The following is a 17,385-nucleotide window of genomic DNA, read 5'->3' on the forward strand; positions in this document are numbered from 1 at the left end:
AAATAGTTCCGAACGAATGTTTAAAACAACTTAATCATTTCGCATATTCCACTATTTCATGACATATACAACAGTGGGTACAAATACGCCAGTTGTAGTAATACCATTAATCAAAGCTCTATGGTGGACATCAAACGGCCATTCTTCAAATATTGCCAAGGTCCTCGTGGAATGTTTACCTGGGGTTGCTTCTCATTACTGAAGGTCAAAGGTCAATGCCAGTGTTACGGTAATGGCAATAACTGTTGCTGTGGCTCGATCTAACTTCGTATAATGCTGTCTTAATTAGATCAGCAGGTAAACATTCAAAATAACTACTACATGTCAAACATCTGTTTCCTCACAATTAGTAACTTGAGTATCATTGACCCGTCATATAATGCTTCGTTTATAAAAAAAAAAAAACGCTTGTTTGAGATTTTTCCAATCTGAATGTCGAGGATACGATCACTAGTAACACAATATACAACGCCTTGTCTCTATACGGTTAGCAGGCGACACATCCACCACTTTGGTAGCATTCATGTTTATAAGTGTCACCTTTATGTCAACTTTGGGAACGAACACTTTTTAAAGTTTTACTAATGGTCCACGATAGTGAAATCAAGTCTTAGGTGTTGTCATTTTTCTTGAAGTCTTTGGGCTGGGAGTGTACTGAAGACTTTGGGCTGGGAGTGTACTGAAGTCTTTGGACTGAGAGTGTACTGAAGTCTTTGGACTGGGAGTGTACTGAAGACTTTGGGGTGGGAGTGTACTGAAGTCTTTGGGCTGGGAGTGTACTGAAGTCTTTGGACTGGGAGTGTACTGAAGTCTTTGGACTGGGAGAGTACTGAAGTCTTTGGACTGGGAGTGTACTGAAGTCTTTGGACTGGGAGAGTACTGAAGTCTTTGGACTGGGAGTGTACTGAAGTCTTTGGGCTGGGAGTGTACTGAAGTCTTTGGCCTGGGAGAGTACTGAAGTCTTTGGACTGAGAGTGTACTGAAGTCATTGGACTGGGAGTGTACTGAAGTCTTTGGACTGGGAGAGTACTGAAGTCTTTGGACTGGGAGTGTACTGAAGTCTTTGGACTGGGAGAGTACTGAAGTCTTTGGACTGGGAGTGTACTGAAGTCTTTGGGCTGGGAGTGTACTGAAGTCTTTGGCCTGGGAGAGTACTGAAGTCTTTGGACTGAGAGTGTACTGAAGTCATTGGACTGGGAGTGTACTGGAGTCTTTGGACTGGGAGAGTACTGAAGTCTTTGGACTGGGAGTGTACTGAAGTCTTTGGACTGGGAGAGTACTGAAGTCTTTGGACTGGGAGTGTACTGAAGTCTTTGGGCTGGGAGTGTACTGAAGTCTTTGGCCTGGGAGAGTACTGAAGTCTTTGGACTGAGAGTGTACTGAAGTCTTTGGGCTGGGAGTGTACTGAAGTCTTTGGCCTGGGAGAGTACTGAAATCTTTGGGCTGGGAGTGTACTGAAGTCTTTGACCTTGAGTGCTGACGTCTATGGTCTATAATGTGGCGAACTTTTTCGTCTTAAGTAAGGTGAAGGTTTTGGTCTGTAGTGCGGTGAAATCTTTGGTCTGGAGTGCGGTCAAGGTTTTTTTCAAGGTCTGTAGTGTAGTCCATGGATATATCAATATGGTCTTTTTTTATGATGAGCACCAAGCTTGTACAGTACACAAACCCATTCTTAACTAATAATGTGATTGGTTACATTTTCTTATGGTTTAACGGAGGGGGGCAATTTGGGTATAAAGGCACAAAATAGAACATATATTTGGCATAATTAGCGTTTATAACATTGGGTGAATGTGTGGCCTACTGTTAACTATTTTTTTTTCAATTGGCTTTATTTCAACATATTAATGCACATAATTATGACAAAAATTCCAAAAATATCTTTGAGTTTCGTCAAAATTTGGCCAATTGTAAAATTTACCCCCCTCCCACACACACTTTATCCCCCCATAGTCGAAATGGATTCCGATCTGACCTTAATTTCATGACATATCTTGACACCTAACCTCACGGTATTTAAATACAAAACAATATAATTATAGTAATATAGTTGATAGCCACCATGCAGAGGGCCCAAGTTGGCGTTCCTCCTTTCCAACGTAACGAAACACACGAGGGATGTGAGCCTCGTATTGAAGGAAGTACTCAAGGATGTTCTTTTTAAGTCCTACTATTCTCTGCCTATGTAGGGCTATGTACCCAAGTACTGGTCTCACTTTGTTAGTTTATATCGACGAGGTAGCACTCTTAAAGTAAACAAGACGAGACAAAATGGACAAAATCGCTGAAAGAAAGGTTTAACACCTAAGGATATCCAGAATGATATGGTAGCAACAGTTCATATGCTACTGTGAAAAGGTGGGTGGCGGAATTTAAGCGCGGCTGACAGAGCCTTGAGGATGACTCCCGTCCTGGAAGGCCTGTCAATGTTGCAACCCCAGAAATGGCCAATAAAATTCATGATATTGTTATTACTGAAAGACGAATCACAGAAAGATATATAGCCAGTAGAGTTGGTATTTCCCAGGAAAGAGTACATTCCATTCTGACCGAGGATCTTGCAATGAGAAAGCTTTCAGTCCGATGGGTACCAAGACTTCTGACAGTTGATCAGAAGCAGACCAGGTGCACATTATCGCGTGCTAATCTTAACCTTTTTGAGGAAGATCCTGCCAACTTTCCTCAGAGACTTGTCACTATGGATAAAACATGGGTCCATCATTTTACTCCAGAGACCAAACAACAATCGAAAGAATGGAATCACACAGACTATCCCCCGCCAAAGACTGTTTCATCAGCTGGGAAGGTTATGGCATCGGTTTTCTGGGATGCAGATGGTATTCTGCAGATAGATTATCTCCAAAAGGGACAAACAATCAATCGCACATACTATGCTTCACTTTTGAGGCAGTTATGGGGAAATATTAAACTTACCGCCGCGAAAAGCTCACTAAAGGTGTTCACAAGTCTGTCATTGCCATGGCTGCCATTCACGATTGCTTTGAATTGATTGAGCATCCGCCTTATTCACTTGATCTCGCTCCATCAGACTTTCATCTATTTCCAAAACTAAAAAACCCAGCTATTTCAGGCACCTACTTTCAGTCCGATGATGGCGTCATACATGCAGTGGAACACTTTCTGAACAGCCAAGAAAAAGTGGCATTGAGGCCCTTAAACACCGCCGGTAGTATACCCGCAGTTGGCAACGAACATTTCCTATGGTTAGCTCGTTAGCGAATATAGCAATTCGATACTCTAACATTAGAGATAACGATATTGTACAAATAGCAATTCGATACTCTAACATTAGAGATAGCAGTATTGTACATATAGCAATTCGATACTTTAACATTAGAGATAGCAGTATTGTACAAATAGCAATTCGATACTCTAACATTAGAGATAGCAGTATTACACATATAGCAGGTCGATACTATGATATTGTAAAGACATTATTACGGAGAATTCTGTTAACCTTACTTTATATCGTTTCAACAAAAACGGTAAAGGTACAGTAGGAAGATAACTCACTTGAGACCCTTATTACGACAGTCTTGGATCTAACGATAGCGAAGACAAAACCAAACTTTATTACCTCCAAAGTCACGAGAGTCGGTAGAATGATTGAGTAAAAATTATACCAGTGGCTGGGAATGATATTCCCACATCGTCGGGGGGAAAATCGACATTTGACGAATAGGCAGCGTAACAAACGACAAAGAGTGCACAGGTCAACAATCCTGACTTGATATATGATTATTGGGGCTTTCGTACACTCTCTGGTGTAACGTTACTCCTCTCTGTAACATACAGATTGCCATCTCATCTGTTGTTTACTCCCTGACATTTTGCATTTAAAATTATTGTTCAAGATAAAATGTATAATCATCGTCTCATTGACATGAATAACAATGATGGCCTATATTTTTATCCGATGGATTAAATGTCAAAGTGTCTAGACAGACGTAAAACTCATATCTACTGTTTTAATCAACTGTACACAGGCGATCTAGTAGTCCAGATTCATCAGCATTATCTCACATTTGGTTGGAGAATGTCGGGTTTTATTGGATTGACTGACCTATTATGTGTAATACTTCGCTGTAGAGGTATAGATTTGTTCTGGGGACAGCTGAATTCAAGTGTCTGGCGATAGATTAAGAAAGAACACCACATCAATTGGTTTGAATTTAAGTATTCACTTCGATTCTATCACCTGTGTTGCATTGCCAGTCGTAAAACAGACACGACAAACATTTGAGTGATCAAGTCAAACAGAGTTTTCAAAACAAACGTTGCAGTGATCAAGTCAAACATTAGAGTTATCAAATCAAACGTCGCAGTGATCAAGTCAAACATTGGAGTGAAGAAATCAAACAATGGAGTGAAGTAAAACAATGGGACGATTAAGTGATTATCTTAATATTTGTAATTATATATCTAGACATGTGATGCCCATTAATCATTATGTAGAGTCATGCATTGTGATCAGACACATAGAGATCTGGAAACAGACATGAAAATAAAACTAAACTAAAAAAATAAATAGAAAAAGATATATAACCGTGAATGCGATTTTGTTTGGTGTATTGACGCATGTTTGGATTTAAGAAAGAGTCCTTGTTAACTGTTGAACGTCAGCCATACTGTAAACACTAACAATATATCTGGGAAAAAGGATCATCGTAAAAGGTGTATTGTGCATGTAACCCACCACTGTCTCGCCGAGTCTAGAAAATCAGTGACATCAAAAATAATAACAAAATTCTTTATTTATGATCATCCCATCCAAAATCTACACCCGTAATCTCGTAAAATCGTTTATTGAATGGTTTGTAGAAGTCCCTGAGACGTTTGACTAGCCGTGGTGTGACAGTGGGGTAGTGTTTGGACCCGTTCACCCCCACACATCTCGGTTTCCCGTGTCTCTCGTGTTTTTTCACACACGGAAATCCACGTGTCCGGTTATAATACAAATGTTTAGAGGTAATTATACGTTTGAGACCGAGGAAATCCTGAACTTTGGCTATTTCTCCTGCTGGATCGTCCACAAGTCTCTCCCCACTAACAAAGTGGAATTGATTCAAGGAAAAATATTGCAGCCATCGTACAAGACTTTTAGAGTATACGCCATTACACAGAACTGACCAGGACGTATCCACCAATCCGGTAGCGTTGTTGAGAAAGGCCAGCTCCTCGAACGTGCCGATATCGGAATGTTTGGATGCCAACTGTACATAGTCCGATAACGCCCGAGAGACAGGGTCTCGAACAACAACTATAAGTTTTATATGTTTGGCCATTCGGTGAACCTTTTCCGGGACACCTTTGATGACGTAATAACTAGGTGTTTTTTCTATGGTCAACTGGCTGCTAAGTGTCGTTGGCATTTGTTTTCTGAAAAATAAGAACAAAGGAAAAATTATTAGAGATAATTTGTTCATGCGAAATTATTAAGAATCAACATCAGGCTCGTTTAGTCACTAAGACGAGAAATAGTTTTCCATTGACGGTTTATAAAATCAGATACTTGTGATTAATACTGTAGATATGTACGACAATTCATGTAATGGCCTAAAGTTCTACGGGTTAAAGTAGTGTATTGACCAATCTGAAGCCTTTACCAATCTATTCCACGGTCCTCAAAATAATCAAATAGAAAGCTTTATTTAGACACACTAAATAAAGAATAGTTTCCATTTCAACTGTTTTTCCAGTCGACATAAACTGGTGTTAAAGGGAAAATTGTGAAAGACTTGGCTAGATGTTAAATATGACCTGAAAGAAGGAAATGAACAATGACACAAACGTTCGTAGGGAAGTTTTCTTGTTGATACAGGGAGGGGCTGGGGTTTGGAACAAAGGCGATGACATCAATTGCCTTACATCAGTGACTTTGGTAACAAGTATGAGCAGTCATCATTGTCATACTGTAGGTAACACTGTCGAAGTCTTCACTTCACTTTCAAATTCATATTTATACCGATCTTAAACTGACCACCCGTTCCGATATGTTCCATTCCTTGCAAAGTATCTGAACTACTAGAATTTGGAAAATGGAATACAGAACGTTCATCGCGCTCCTTACACATTCGGCAATCCTTGACCTTGTTCGTTTTGGCTCCTTCGGGATTGCGTTACCTATTTCCCGTCCTATGTATGTAAATCAAAGTTATAATCCCCATACCTTAAAGAAGAACAATTCTAACGCTAGACTGTCTGACCGTTTCAATTCTGAAGCCAATGGTCTGCCTGGCCGTTTTAATGCTGAAGCCAATGGTCTACCTGACCGTTTTAATGCTGAAGCCAATGGTCTACCTGACCGTTTTAATGCTGAAGCCAATGGTCTACCTGACCGTTTTAATGCTGAGGCCATTGGCCGTCATGGCCGTTTTAATGCTGAGGTCATTGGCTTTCCTGGCCGTTTTAATGCTGAGGTCATTGGCTTTCCTGGCCGTTTTAATGCTGAGGTCATTGGCTTTCCTGGCCGTTTTAATGCGGAGGCAATGGGCCTGCCAGACCGTTTCACTTCTTTTAGTTCAATTTTATCAAACGCACCAGAAAACATTTCTCATATAGCCGGCAGAAGTGTCATGTGTATTGCGACAACTCAAATTTGGCCTAACCTTCAATTTAACATTCAAAATTATGTTGTGCTCTGTAGTGACTTAATTTATTAAATGATACTCGTATGTTGTTCAGTGGACGTTGGTTATTTTAAAGCTTTTTCTCGTGTCCCGAGTTAAATGCCATGAAACTTCCCAGAGCTTGTCTGTATTGGGTAAGCCGAGGCGACAAAGCGGACATACTCAAGCACGGCTAGCCACTGGGTATTGGTTATTGTGTTTTGTGGCTGTTTGCCATGATAAATCTCTATTTCCACTTCCCTCGAGTGTCGCACAACTGTGATAAAATAAAATCTCGTGAGAACGTCTGCCATTATAAGATCTTGGTAGCCAAATCTTGTCGCCAGACACTCGTGTGGTAATCTTATAATGAATCTGATAAAGCCAACCCGCCTACATTATAGGTAATATATATGTCTTTATATATAACTTCTCGTATTGACCCTTAGAGCGATATTGCAAATCTGTGGTACGCCCTGGACGTCCTCTAGGTAGGTAGACCCCCAAACCACCGTAATACAATGGTGTTATTACATTTCTGATGTACGCCCTGGACGTCCTCTAGGTAGGTAGACCCCCAAACCACCGTAATACAATGGTGTTATTACATTTCTGTGGTACGTCCTCTAGGTAGGTAGACCCCCAAACCACCGTAATACAATGGTGTTATTACATTTCTGTGGTACGTCCTCTAGGTAGGTAGACCCCCAAACCACCGTAATACAATGGTGTTATTACATTTCAGGGGTACGCCCTGGACGTCCTCTAGGTAGGTAGACCCCCAAACCACCGTAATACAATGGTGTTATTACATTTCTGTGGTACGTCCTCTAGGTAGGTAGACCCCCAAACCACCGTAATACAATGGTGTTATTACATTTCTGTGGTACGTCCTCTAGGTAGGTAGACCCCCAAACCACCGTAATACAATGGTGTTATTACATTTCTGTGGTACGTCCTCTAGGTAGGTAGACCCCAAACCACCGTAATACAATGGTGTTATTACATTTCTGTGGTACGTCCTCTAGGTAGGTAGACCCCAAACCACCGTAATACAATGGTGTTATTACATTTCTGTGGTACGTCCTCTAGGTAGGTAGACCCCAAACCACCGTAATACAATGGTGTTATTACATTTCTGTGGTACGTCCTCTAGGTAGGTAGACCCCCAAACCACCGTAATACAATGGTGTTATTACATTTCTGTGGTACGTCCTCTAGGTAGGTAGACCCCAAACCACCGTAATACAATGGTGTTATTACATTTCTGTGGTACGTCCTCTAGGTAGGTAGACCCCAAACCACCGTAATACAATGGTGTTATTACATTTCTGTGGTACGTCCTCTAGGTAGGTAGACCCCCAAACCACCGTAATACAATGGTGTTATTACATTTCTGTGGTACGTCCTCTAGGTAGGTAGACCCCAAACCACCGTAATACAATGGTGTTATTACATTTCTGTGGTACGTCCTCTAGGTAGGTAGACCCCAAACCACCGTAATACAATGGTGTTATTACATTTCTGTGGTACGTCCTCTAGGTAGGTAGACCCCAAACCACCGTAATACAATGGTGTTATTACATTTCTGAGGTACGTCCTCTAGGTAGGTAGACCCCAAACCACCGTAATACAATGGTGTTATTACATTTCTGTGGTACGTCCTGGACGTCCTCTAGGTAGGTAGACCCCAAACCACCGTAATACAATGGTGTTATTACATTTCTGTGGTACGTCCTCTAGGTAGGTAGACCCCAAACCACCGTAATACAATGGTGTTATTACATTTCTGTGGTACGTCCTCTAGGTAGGTAGACCCCCAAACCACCGTAATACAATGGTGTTATTACATTTCTGTGGTACGTCCTCTAGGTAGGTAGACCCCCAAACCACCGTAATACAATGGTGTTATTACATTTCTGTGGTACGTCCTCTAGGTAGGTAGACCCCAAACCACCGTAATACAATGGTGTTATTACATTTCTGTGGTACGTCCTCTAGGTAGGTAGACCCCCAAACCACCGTAATACAATGGTGTTATTACATTTCTGTGGTACGTCCTCTAGGTAGGTAGACCCCAAACCACCGTAATACAATGGTGTTATTACATTTCTGTGGTACGTCCTCTAGGTAGGTAGACCCCAAACCACCGTAATACAATGGTGTTATTACATTTCTGTGGTACGTCCTCTAGGTAGGTAGACCCCAAACCACCGTAATACAATGGTGTTATTACATTTCTGTGGTACGTCCTCTAGGTAGGTAGACCCCAAACCACCGTAATACAATGGTGTTATTACATTTCTGTGGTACGTCCTCTAGGTAGGTAGACCCCAAACCACCGTAATACAATGGTGTTATTACATTTCTGTGGTACGTCCTCTAGGTAGGTAGACCCCAAACCACCGTAATACAATGGTGTTATTACATTTCTGTGGTACGTCCTCTAGGTAGGTAGACCCCAAACCACCGTAATACAATGGTGTTATTACATTTCTGTGGTACGTCCTCTAGGTAGGTAGACCCCCAAACCACCGTAATACAATGGTGTTATTACATTTCTGTGGTACGTCCTCTAGGTAGGTAGACCCCAAACCACCGTAATACAATGGTGTTATTACATTTCTGTGGTACGTCCTCTAGGTAGGTAGACCCCAAACCACCGTAATACAATGGTGTTATTACATTTCTGTGGTACGTCCTCTAGGTAGGTAGACCCCAAACCACCGTAATACAATGGTGTTATTACATTTCTGAGGTACGTCCTCTAGGTAGGTAGACCCCAAACCACCGTAATACAATGGTGTTATTACATTTCTGTGGTACGTCCTCTAGGTAGGTAGACCCCCAAACCACCGTAATACAATGGTGTTATTACATTTCTGTGGTACGTCCTCTAGGTAGGTAGACCCCAAACCACCGTAATACAATGGTGTTATTACATTTCTGTGGTACGTCCTCTAGGTAGGTAGACCCCAAACCACCGTAATACAATGGTGTTATTACATTTCTGTGGTACGTCCTCTAGGTAGGTAGACCCCAAACCACCGTAATACAATGGTGTTATTACATTTCAGGGGTACGTCCTAGACGTCCTCTAGGTAGGTAGACCCCAAACCACCGTAATACAATGGTGTTATTACATTTCTGTGGTACGTCCTCTAGGTAGGTAGACCCCCAAACCACCGTAATACAATGGTGTTATTACATTTCTGTGGTACGTCCTCTAGGTAGGTAGACCCCAAACCACCGTAATACAATGGTGTTATTACATTTCTGTGGTACGTCCTCTAGGTAGGTAGACCCCAAACCACCGTAATACAATGGTGTTATTACATTTCTGTGGTACGTCCTCTAGGTAGGTAGACCCCCAAACCACCGTAATACAATGGTGTTATTACATTTCTGTGGTACGTCCTCTAGGTAGGTAGACCCCCAAACCACCGTAATACAATGGTGTTATTACATTTCTGTGGTACGCCCTGGACGTCCTCTAGGTAGGTAGACCCCCAAACCACCGTAATACAATGGTGTTATTACATTTCTGTGGTACGTCCTCTAGGTAGGTAGACCCCCAAACCACCGTAATACAATGGTGTTATTACATTTCTGTGGTACGTCCTCTAGGTAGGTAGACCCCAAACCACCGTAATACAATGGTGTTATTACATTTCTGTGGTACGTCCTCTAGGTAGGTAGACCCCCAAACCACCGTAATACAATGGTGTTATTACATTTCTGTGGTACGTCCTCTAGGTAGGTAGACCCCCAAACCACCGTAATACGATGGTGTTATTACATTTCTGTGGTACGTCCTCTAGGTAGGTAGACCCCAAACCACCGTAATACAATGGTGTTATTACATTTCTGTGGTACGTCCTCTAGGTAGGTAGACCCCAAACCACCGTAATACAATGGTGTTATTACATTTCTGTGGTACGTCCTCTAGGTAGGTAGACCCCAAACCACCGTAATACAATGGTGTTATTACATTTCTGTGGTACGTCCTCTAGGTAGGTAGACCCCAAACCACCGTAATACAATGGTGTTATTACATTTCTGTGGTACGTCCTCTAGGTAGGTAGACCCCAAACCACCGTAATACAATGGTGTTATTACATTTCTGTGGTACGTCCTCTAGGTAGGTAGACCCCAAACCACCGTAATACAATGGTGTTATTACATTTCTGTGGTACGTCCTCTAGGTAGGTAGACCCCAAACCACCGTAATACAATGGTGTTATTACATTTCTGTGGTACGTCCTCTAGGTAGGTAGACCCCAAACCACCGTAATACAATGGTGTTATTACATTTCTGTGGTACGTCCTCTAGGTAGGTAGACCCCAAACCACCGTAATACAATGGTGTTATTACATTTCTGTGGTACGTCCTCTAGGTAGGTAGACCCCAAACCACCGTAATACAATGGTGTTATTACATTTCTGTGGTACGTCCTCTAGGTAGGTAGACCCCAAACCACCGTAATACAATGGTGTTATTACATTTCTGTGGTACGTCCTCTAGGTAGGTAGACCCCAAACCACCGTAATACAATGGTGTTATTACATTTCTGTGGTACGTCCTCTAGGTAGGTAGACCCCAAACCACCGTAATACAATGGTGTTATTACATTTCTGTGGTACGTCCTCTAGGTAGGTAGACCCCAAACCACCGTAATACAATGGTGTTATTACATTTCTGTGGTACGTCCTCTAGGTAGGTAGACCCCAAACCACCGTAATACAATGGTGTTATTACATTTCTGTGGTACGTCCTCTAGGTAGGTAGACCCCAAACCACCGTAATACAATGGTGTTATTACATTTCTGTGGTACGTCCTCTAGGTAGGTAGACCCCCAAACCACCGTAATACAATGGTGTTATTACATTTCTGTGGTACGTCCTCTAGGTAGGTAGACCCCAAACCACCGTAATACAATGGTGTTATTACATTTCTGTGGTACGTCCTCTAGGTAGGTAGACCCCAAACCACCGTAATACAATGGTGTTATTACATTTCTGTGGTACGTCCTCTAGGTAGGTAGACCCCAAACCACCGTAATACAATGGTGTTATTACATTTCTGTGGTACGTCCTCTAGGTAGGTAGACCCCAAACCACCGTAATACAATGGTGTTATTACATTTCTGTGGTACGTCCTCTAGGTAGGTAGACCCCAAACCACCGTAATACAATGGTGTTATTACATTTCTGTGGTACGTCCTCTAGGTAGGTAGACCCCAAACCACCGTAATACAATGGTGTTATTACATTTCTGTGGTACGTCCTCTAGGTAGGTAGACCCCAAACCACCGTAATACAATGGTGTTATTACATTTCTGTGGTACGTCCTCTAGGTAGGTAGACCCCAAACCACCGTAATACAATGGTGTTATTACATTTCTGTGGTACGTCCTCTAGGTAGGTAGACCCCAAACCACCGTAATACAATGGTGTTATTACATTTCTGTGGTACGTCCTCTAGGTAGGTAGACCCCAAACCACCGTAATACAATGGTGTTATTACATTTCTGTGGTACGTCCTCTAGGTAGGTAGACCCCAAACCACCGTAATACAATGGTGTTATTACATTTCTGTGGTACGTCCTCTAGGTAGGTAGACCCCAAACCACCGTAATACAATGGTGTTATTACATTTCTGTGGTACGTCCTCTAGGTAGGTAGACCCCCAAACCACCGTAATACAATGGTGTTATTACATTTCTGTGGTACGTCCTCTAGGTAGGTAGACCCCCAAACCACCGTAATACAATGGTGTTATTACATTTCTGTGGTACGCCCTGGACGTCCTCTAGGTAGGTAGACCCCAAACCACCGTAATACAATGGTGTTATTACATTTCTGTGGTACGTCCTCTAGGTAGGTAGACCCCAAACCACCGTAATACAATGGTGTTATTACATTTCTGTGGTACGTCCTCTAGGTAGGTAGACCCCAAACCACCGTAATACAATGGTGTTATTACATTTCTGTGGTACGTCCTCTAGGTAGGTAGACCCCAAACCACCGTAATACAATGGTGTTATTACATTTCTGTGGTACGTCCTCTAGGTAGGTAGACCCCAAACCACCGTAATACAATGGTGTTATTACATTTCTGTGGTACGTCCTCTAGGTAGGTAGACCCCAAACCACCGTAATACAATGGTGTTATTACATTTCTGTGGTACGTCCTCTAGGTAGGTAGACCCCAAACCACCGTAATACAATGGTGTTATTACATTTCTGTGGTACGTCCTCTAGGTAGGTAGACCCCAAACCACCGTAATACAATGGTGTTATTACATTTCTGTGGTACGTCCTCTAGGTAGGTAGACCCCCAAACCACCGTAATACAATGGTGTTATTACATTTCTGTGGTACGTCCTCTAGGTAGGTAGACCCCAAACCACCGTAATACAATGGTGTTATTACATTTCTGTGGTACGTCCTCTAGGTAGGTAGACCCCAAACCACCGTTATACAATGGTGTTATTACATTTCTGTGGTACGTCCTCTAGGTAGGTAGACCCCAAACCACCGTAATACAATGGTGTTATTACATTTCTGTGGTACGTCCTCTAGGTAGGTAGACCCCAAACCACCGTAATACAATGGTGTTATTACATTTCTGTGGTACGTCCTCTAGGTAGGTAGACCCCAAACCACCGTAATACAATGGTGTTATTACATTTCTGTGGTACGTCCTCTAGGTAGGTAGACCCCAAACCACCGTAATACAATGGTGTTATTACATTTCTGTGGTACGTCCTCTAGGTAGGTAGACCCCAAACCACCGTAATACAATGGTGTTATTACATTTCTGTGGTACGTCCTCTAGGTAGGTAGACCCCAAACCACCGTAATACAATGGTGTTATTACATTTCTGTGGTACGTCCTCTAGGTAGGTAGACCCCAAACCACCGTAATACAATGGTGTTATTACATTTCTGTGGTACGTCCTCTAGGTAGGTAGACCCCAAACCACCGTAATACAATGGTGTTATTACATTTCTGTGGTACGTCCTCTAGGTAGGTAGACCCCAAACCACCGTAATACAATGGTGTTATTACATTTCTGTGGTACGTCCTCTAGGTAGGTAGACCCCAAACCACCGTAATACAATGGTGTTATTACATTTCTGTGGTACGTCCTCTAGGTAGGTAGACCCCAAACCACCGTAATACAATGGTGTTATTACATTTCTGTGGTACGTCCTCTAGGTAGGTAGACCCCAAACCACCGTAATACAATGGTGTTATTACATTTCTGTGGTACGTCCTCTAGGTAGGTAGACCCCAAACCACCGTAATACAATGGTGTTATTACATTTCTGAGGTACGTCCTCTAGGTAGGTAGACCCCAAACCACCGTAATACAATGGTGTTATTACATTTCTGTGGTACGTCCTCTAGGTAGGTAGACCCCAAACCACCGTAATACAATGGTGTTATTACATTTCTGTGGTACGTCCTCTAGGTAGGTAGACCCCAAACCACCGTAATACAATGGTGTTATTACATTTCTGTGGTACGTCCTCTAGGTAGGTAGACCCCAAACCACCGTAATACAATGGTGTTATTACATTTCTGTGGTACGTCCTCTAGGTAGGTAGACCCCAAACCACCGTAATACAATGGTGTTATTACATTTCTGTGGTACGTCCTCTAGGTAGGTAGACCCCCAAACCACCGTAATACAATGGTGTTATTACATTTCTGTGGTACGTCCTCTAGGTAGGTAGACCCCCAAACCACCGTAATACAATGGTGTTATTACATTTCTGTGGTACGTCCTCTAGGTAGGTAGACCCCAAACCACCGTAATACAATGGTGTTATTACATTTCTGTGGTACGCCCTGGACGTCCTCTAGGTAGGTAGACCCCAAACCACCGTAATACAATGGTGTTATTACATTTCTGTGGTACGTCCTCTAGGTAGGTAGACCCCAAACCACCGTAATACAATGGTGTTATTACATTTCTGTGGTACGTCCTCTAGGTAGGTAGACCCCAAACCACCGTAATACAATGGTGTTATTACATTTCTGTGGTACGCCCTGGACGTCCTCTAGGTAGGTAGACCCCAAACCACCGTAATACAATGGTGTTATTACATTTCTGTGGTACGTCCTCTAGGTAGGTAGACCCCAAACCACCGTAATACAATGGTGTTGTATATAAGGCCTTGAGTAACTACGGTATACCCCGAATCGTTTTAAGCCTTGGTTTAGGTATATTAAGAGATGAACATTACCATCAGCTATAAGGGACATTCTTCACTGATTTCATTGCAGGACAAACATTGATTTGTCTGGTTTTCCTTTGATGAAACAGCGAGAAAACCTGGATATCAAATGTTGATACGGTTTCTTAGCATTCAGTAAATGTCCATATTCAGACAAAATAGACTATAATAAATATAATTCATAATATTTAGCATATATTTCTATCTTACATTCGTAAGATGTATGTATTCTCACATAACTACTGTATATAACATTCCGTCATATAAGATAAGATAAGTAGATAAGTAAATGATGGAAGCAGGCAAAACATATGCGTCTATGTCCATATCTATAGAATTATGGCTATGAAATTGATCGTTACATATAAACGTATACATTAAAATGGGTTATTCAATGATATTGTTTATGAATTTAAACAGAATATCAAATCATATTCCTGTTCATTTAATTATATCAAAATGTACATTTTAATGTTAATGTACAAAAACACATGTGTGTCATTCATCTTTCTGATTTGTTTAGCTTATGAACTGTTTTACCAAATATAAATCAATTTTTGAGATCGGGTTTTCTATTATACACCTTGCTTGTTTTCTCATACATCAACCGTGAATGGCGGAAACCAATCGGGCATTTCCATCAGACAGCAGTTCACCTGGTACTGTCAACATACAAACAGTAAACACATACGATTGTTAGCCATGTACACGTTTCATTGTCTTTTACAACTTAGTGTTAACATATCTGAATTGATTTTATTCAACCATGGATATTGATGCAATATAACTATAGTAACGTTTGTATGACATATTTCATATAGAACAGCCACGCGCGCTCTGACGTAACAAATTAAAATAACGAGACATATGATGTCTACGTGTAACAGTTTGACTACTGTTCATATTAACAAGGAGAGTGGTGGTTATTTACATTACTTATCATACCAATCATTAACATGCTGAGTGTAGATAACCATAGCTCGTAGACGAGTGCCTCGCGCTGTGTTCCCCCTTTCCATCTATCCCCCACCCTACCGGTCCTTATCAAGGATACAAAAACACATGGTCGCCAGTTTTTATATATCATTATCTCATAGAGGCCCTGTCCATATCGCCAACATACCGTAGTTTATGTAGAAAATAATTATTTTACAAGGTCTACAGTTCACAGGCGTAGGATGATTTATATTGCAGGTTACAGTCACGTGATCATATTTAGGAATTAATGTAACACGGTTTCCAATCTAGAACGCTTTTCACAGCCATCATCATCACAAAATACAATTTATAATATTGTATCTTTAGTTATCATAATGACAAGGAAATTCAATTTAGAATTTAAAACAATGTGCAGATGTATATCAATCGTTTGTACAGTTCGTCTCAACGCTAGGCTTTGGGAACCCTACTTAATTGTGGATTAATCTTCTCAACAAACCAAAAATAGAATGCTACAGCAGAAATATAGTATGCATGTATTTTTCAGGTATAAAATAAACATCAAATGTAAAAGAAATGTAGTTTTAATGCTGACATAATTTGAAAAAAACTCGTACAGTAAGATACATGGACTGGTATCTAAAACCAAACCAATCTTCAAATGACATCTCCGACCGAGATACATCAGTAATCTACCATTAATTAACAGAGTATTGAAAATCATCAAAATTGTATTTATAGAAAGAAACATATTAAACAGTATATATATAGATGATACAAGGAGATACGGGCGCCCAAATATCTGCACGTCTCTGCTCAAGAGAAACTTTAATTACCTAAATTATACATCTGCCTACGTGGTATCTCCTACACTACACACTAGTGCACGACTCTCCTGCTGTAATGGTCTTGTATGCAAATGGTAAAACTCAGTATGCAGATTGAGGCCATATATTCATTTGTGTACTTAACCCTCTAGTTTTCTTCCACTGATTTCTTAAGTGCCTACGATTTAAATTTACATGAAGCTTAAATTGGAACTGCGTGAGCTGTGGAGCCTACGACGACGTTGGAAAGTAAATAAGCGAGTTTTTGTGAAGGTTTTCAACATAGCTTTTGGTAATGTCAGCTTTGTTGGTACAAACAAGCCGGAGATTGCCTATCTTTCTCAGTTGATCATGTTTCTTACAACGCCCAGATTTATGTCATTTGTTTTTACACGAGAGAAAAAAAACGTGTTCTAATATAACAGCTATAACTACTGGTGCTAATTATGGGATCTAACTGTCAATCTTCCTACGTTCTCGTGACATTACGAATGTGATAGATAGGCGATTTCAATTTCCGTCACTTCCGCTGTATCAGCGATCCCAGAAGAAATTGGCATGTATATGAGAGAGTCGAGAGAATTCATGTAATCTAGTAAAGCACCATCAAATCGATTTTTAAGAATCACGTAACCAATATTTGAACACGATAAAATCTTGATTTGATGCAAGCATTACCAAACAATCCATTATGATTATCTCGGATCACGAATACCTTTTTACACGTGCCCTTTTGTTT

The 17,385-nt window shown here is 41.2% G+C and overlaps 2 protein-coding genes across 2 annotated transcripts in view; both read right to left on the minus strand.

The window, feature by feature from the left end:
- Nucleotides 1-620: 620 nt before the first annotated feature.
- On the minus strand, nucleotides 621-3,850 carry LOC117336919 (extensin-2-like). Its single transcript, XM_033897756.1, has 2 exons — nucleotides 3,815-3,850; nucleotides 621-1,490 (listed from the first exon to the last, which is right to left on the minus strand). The coding sequence occupies exons 1-2, from the start codon at nucleotides 3,848-3,850 to the stop codon at nucleotides 621-623; spliced, it is 906 nt and encodes a 301-aa protein (XP_033753647.1).
- Nucleotides 3,851-4,757: 907 nt separating this feature from the next.
- The window catches only part of LOC117329142 (heparan sulfate glucosamine 3-O-sulfotransferase 6-like), a 36,547-nt gene continuing 23,919 nt past the window's right edge, over nucleotides 4,758-17,385 (minus strand). Inside the window, exon 2 of the mRNA XM_033886895.1 lies at nucleotides 4,758-5,400. Within this exon, the coding sequence (XP_033742786.1) occupies nucleotides 4,773-5,400 (628 nt within the window). The 3' untranslated portion in view covers nucleotides 4,758-4,772. The remainder of the gene's footprint in view (nucleotides 5,401-17,385) is intronic.

The sequence above is a fragment of the Pecten maximus genome, chromosome 1 (genome assembly GCF_902652985.1).
Source record: "Pecten maximus chromosome 1, xPecMax1.1, whole genome shotgun sequence".
Lineage (NCBI taxonomy): Eukaryota > Metazoa > Mollusca > Bivalvia > Pectinida > Pectinidae > Pecten > Pecten maximus.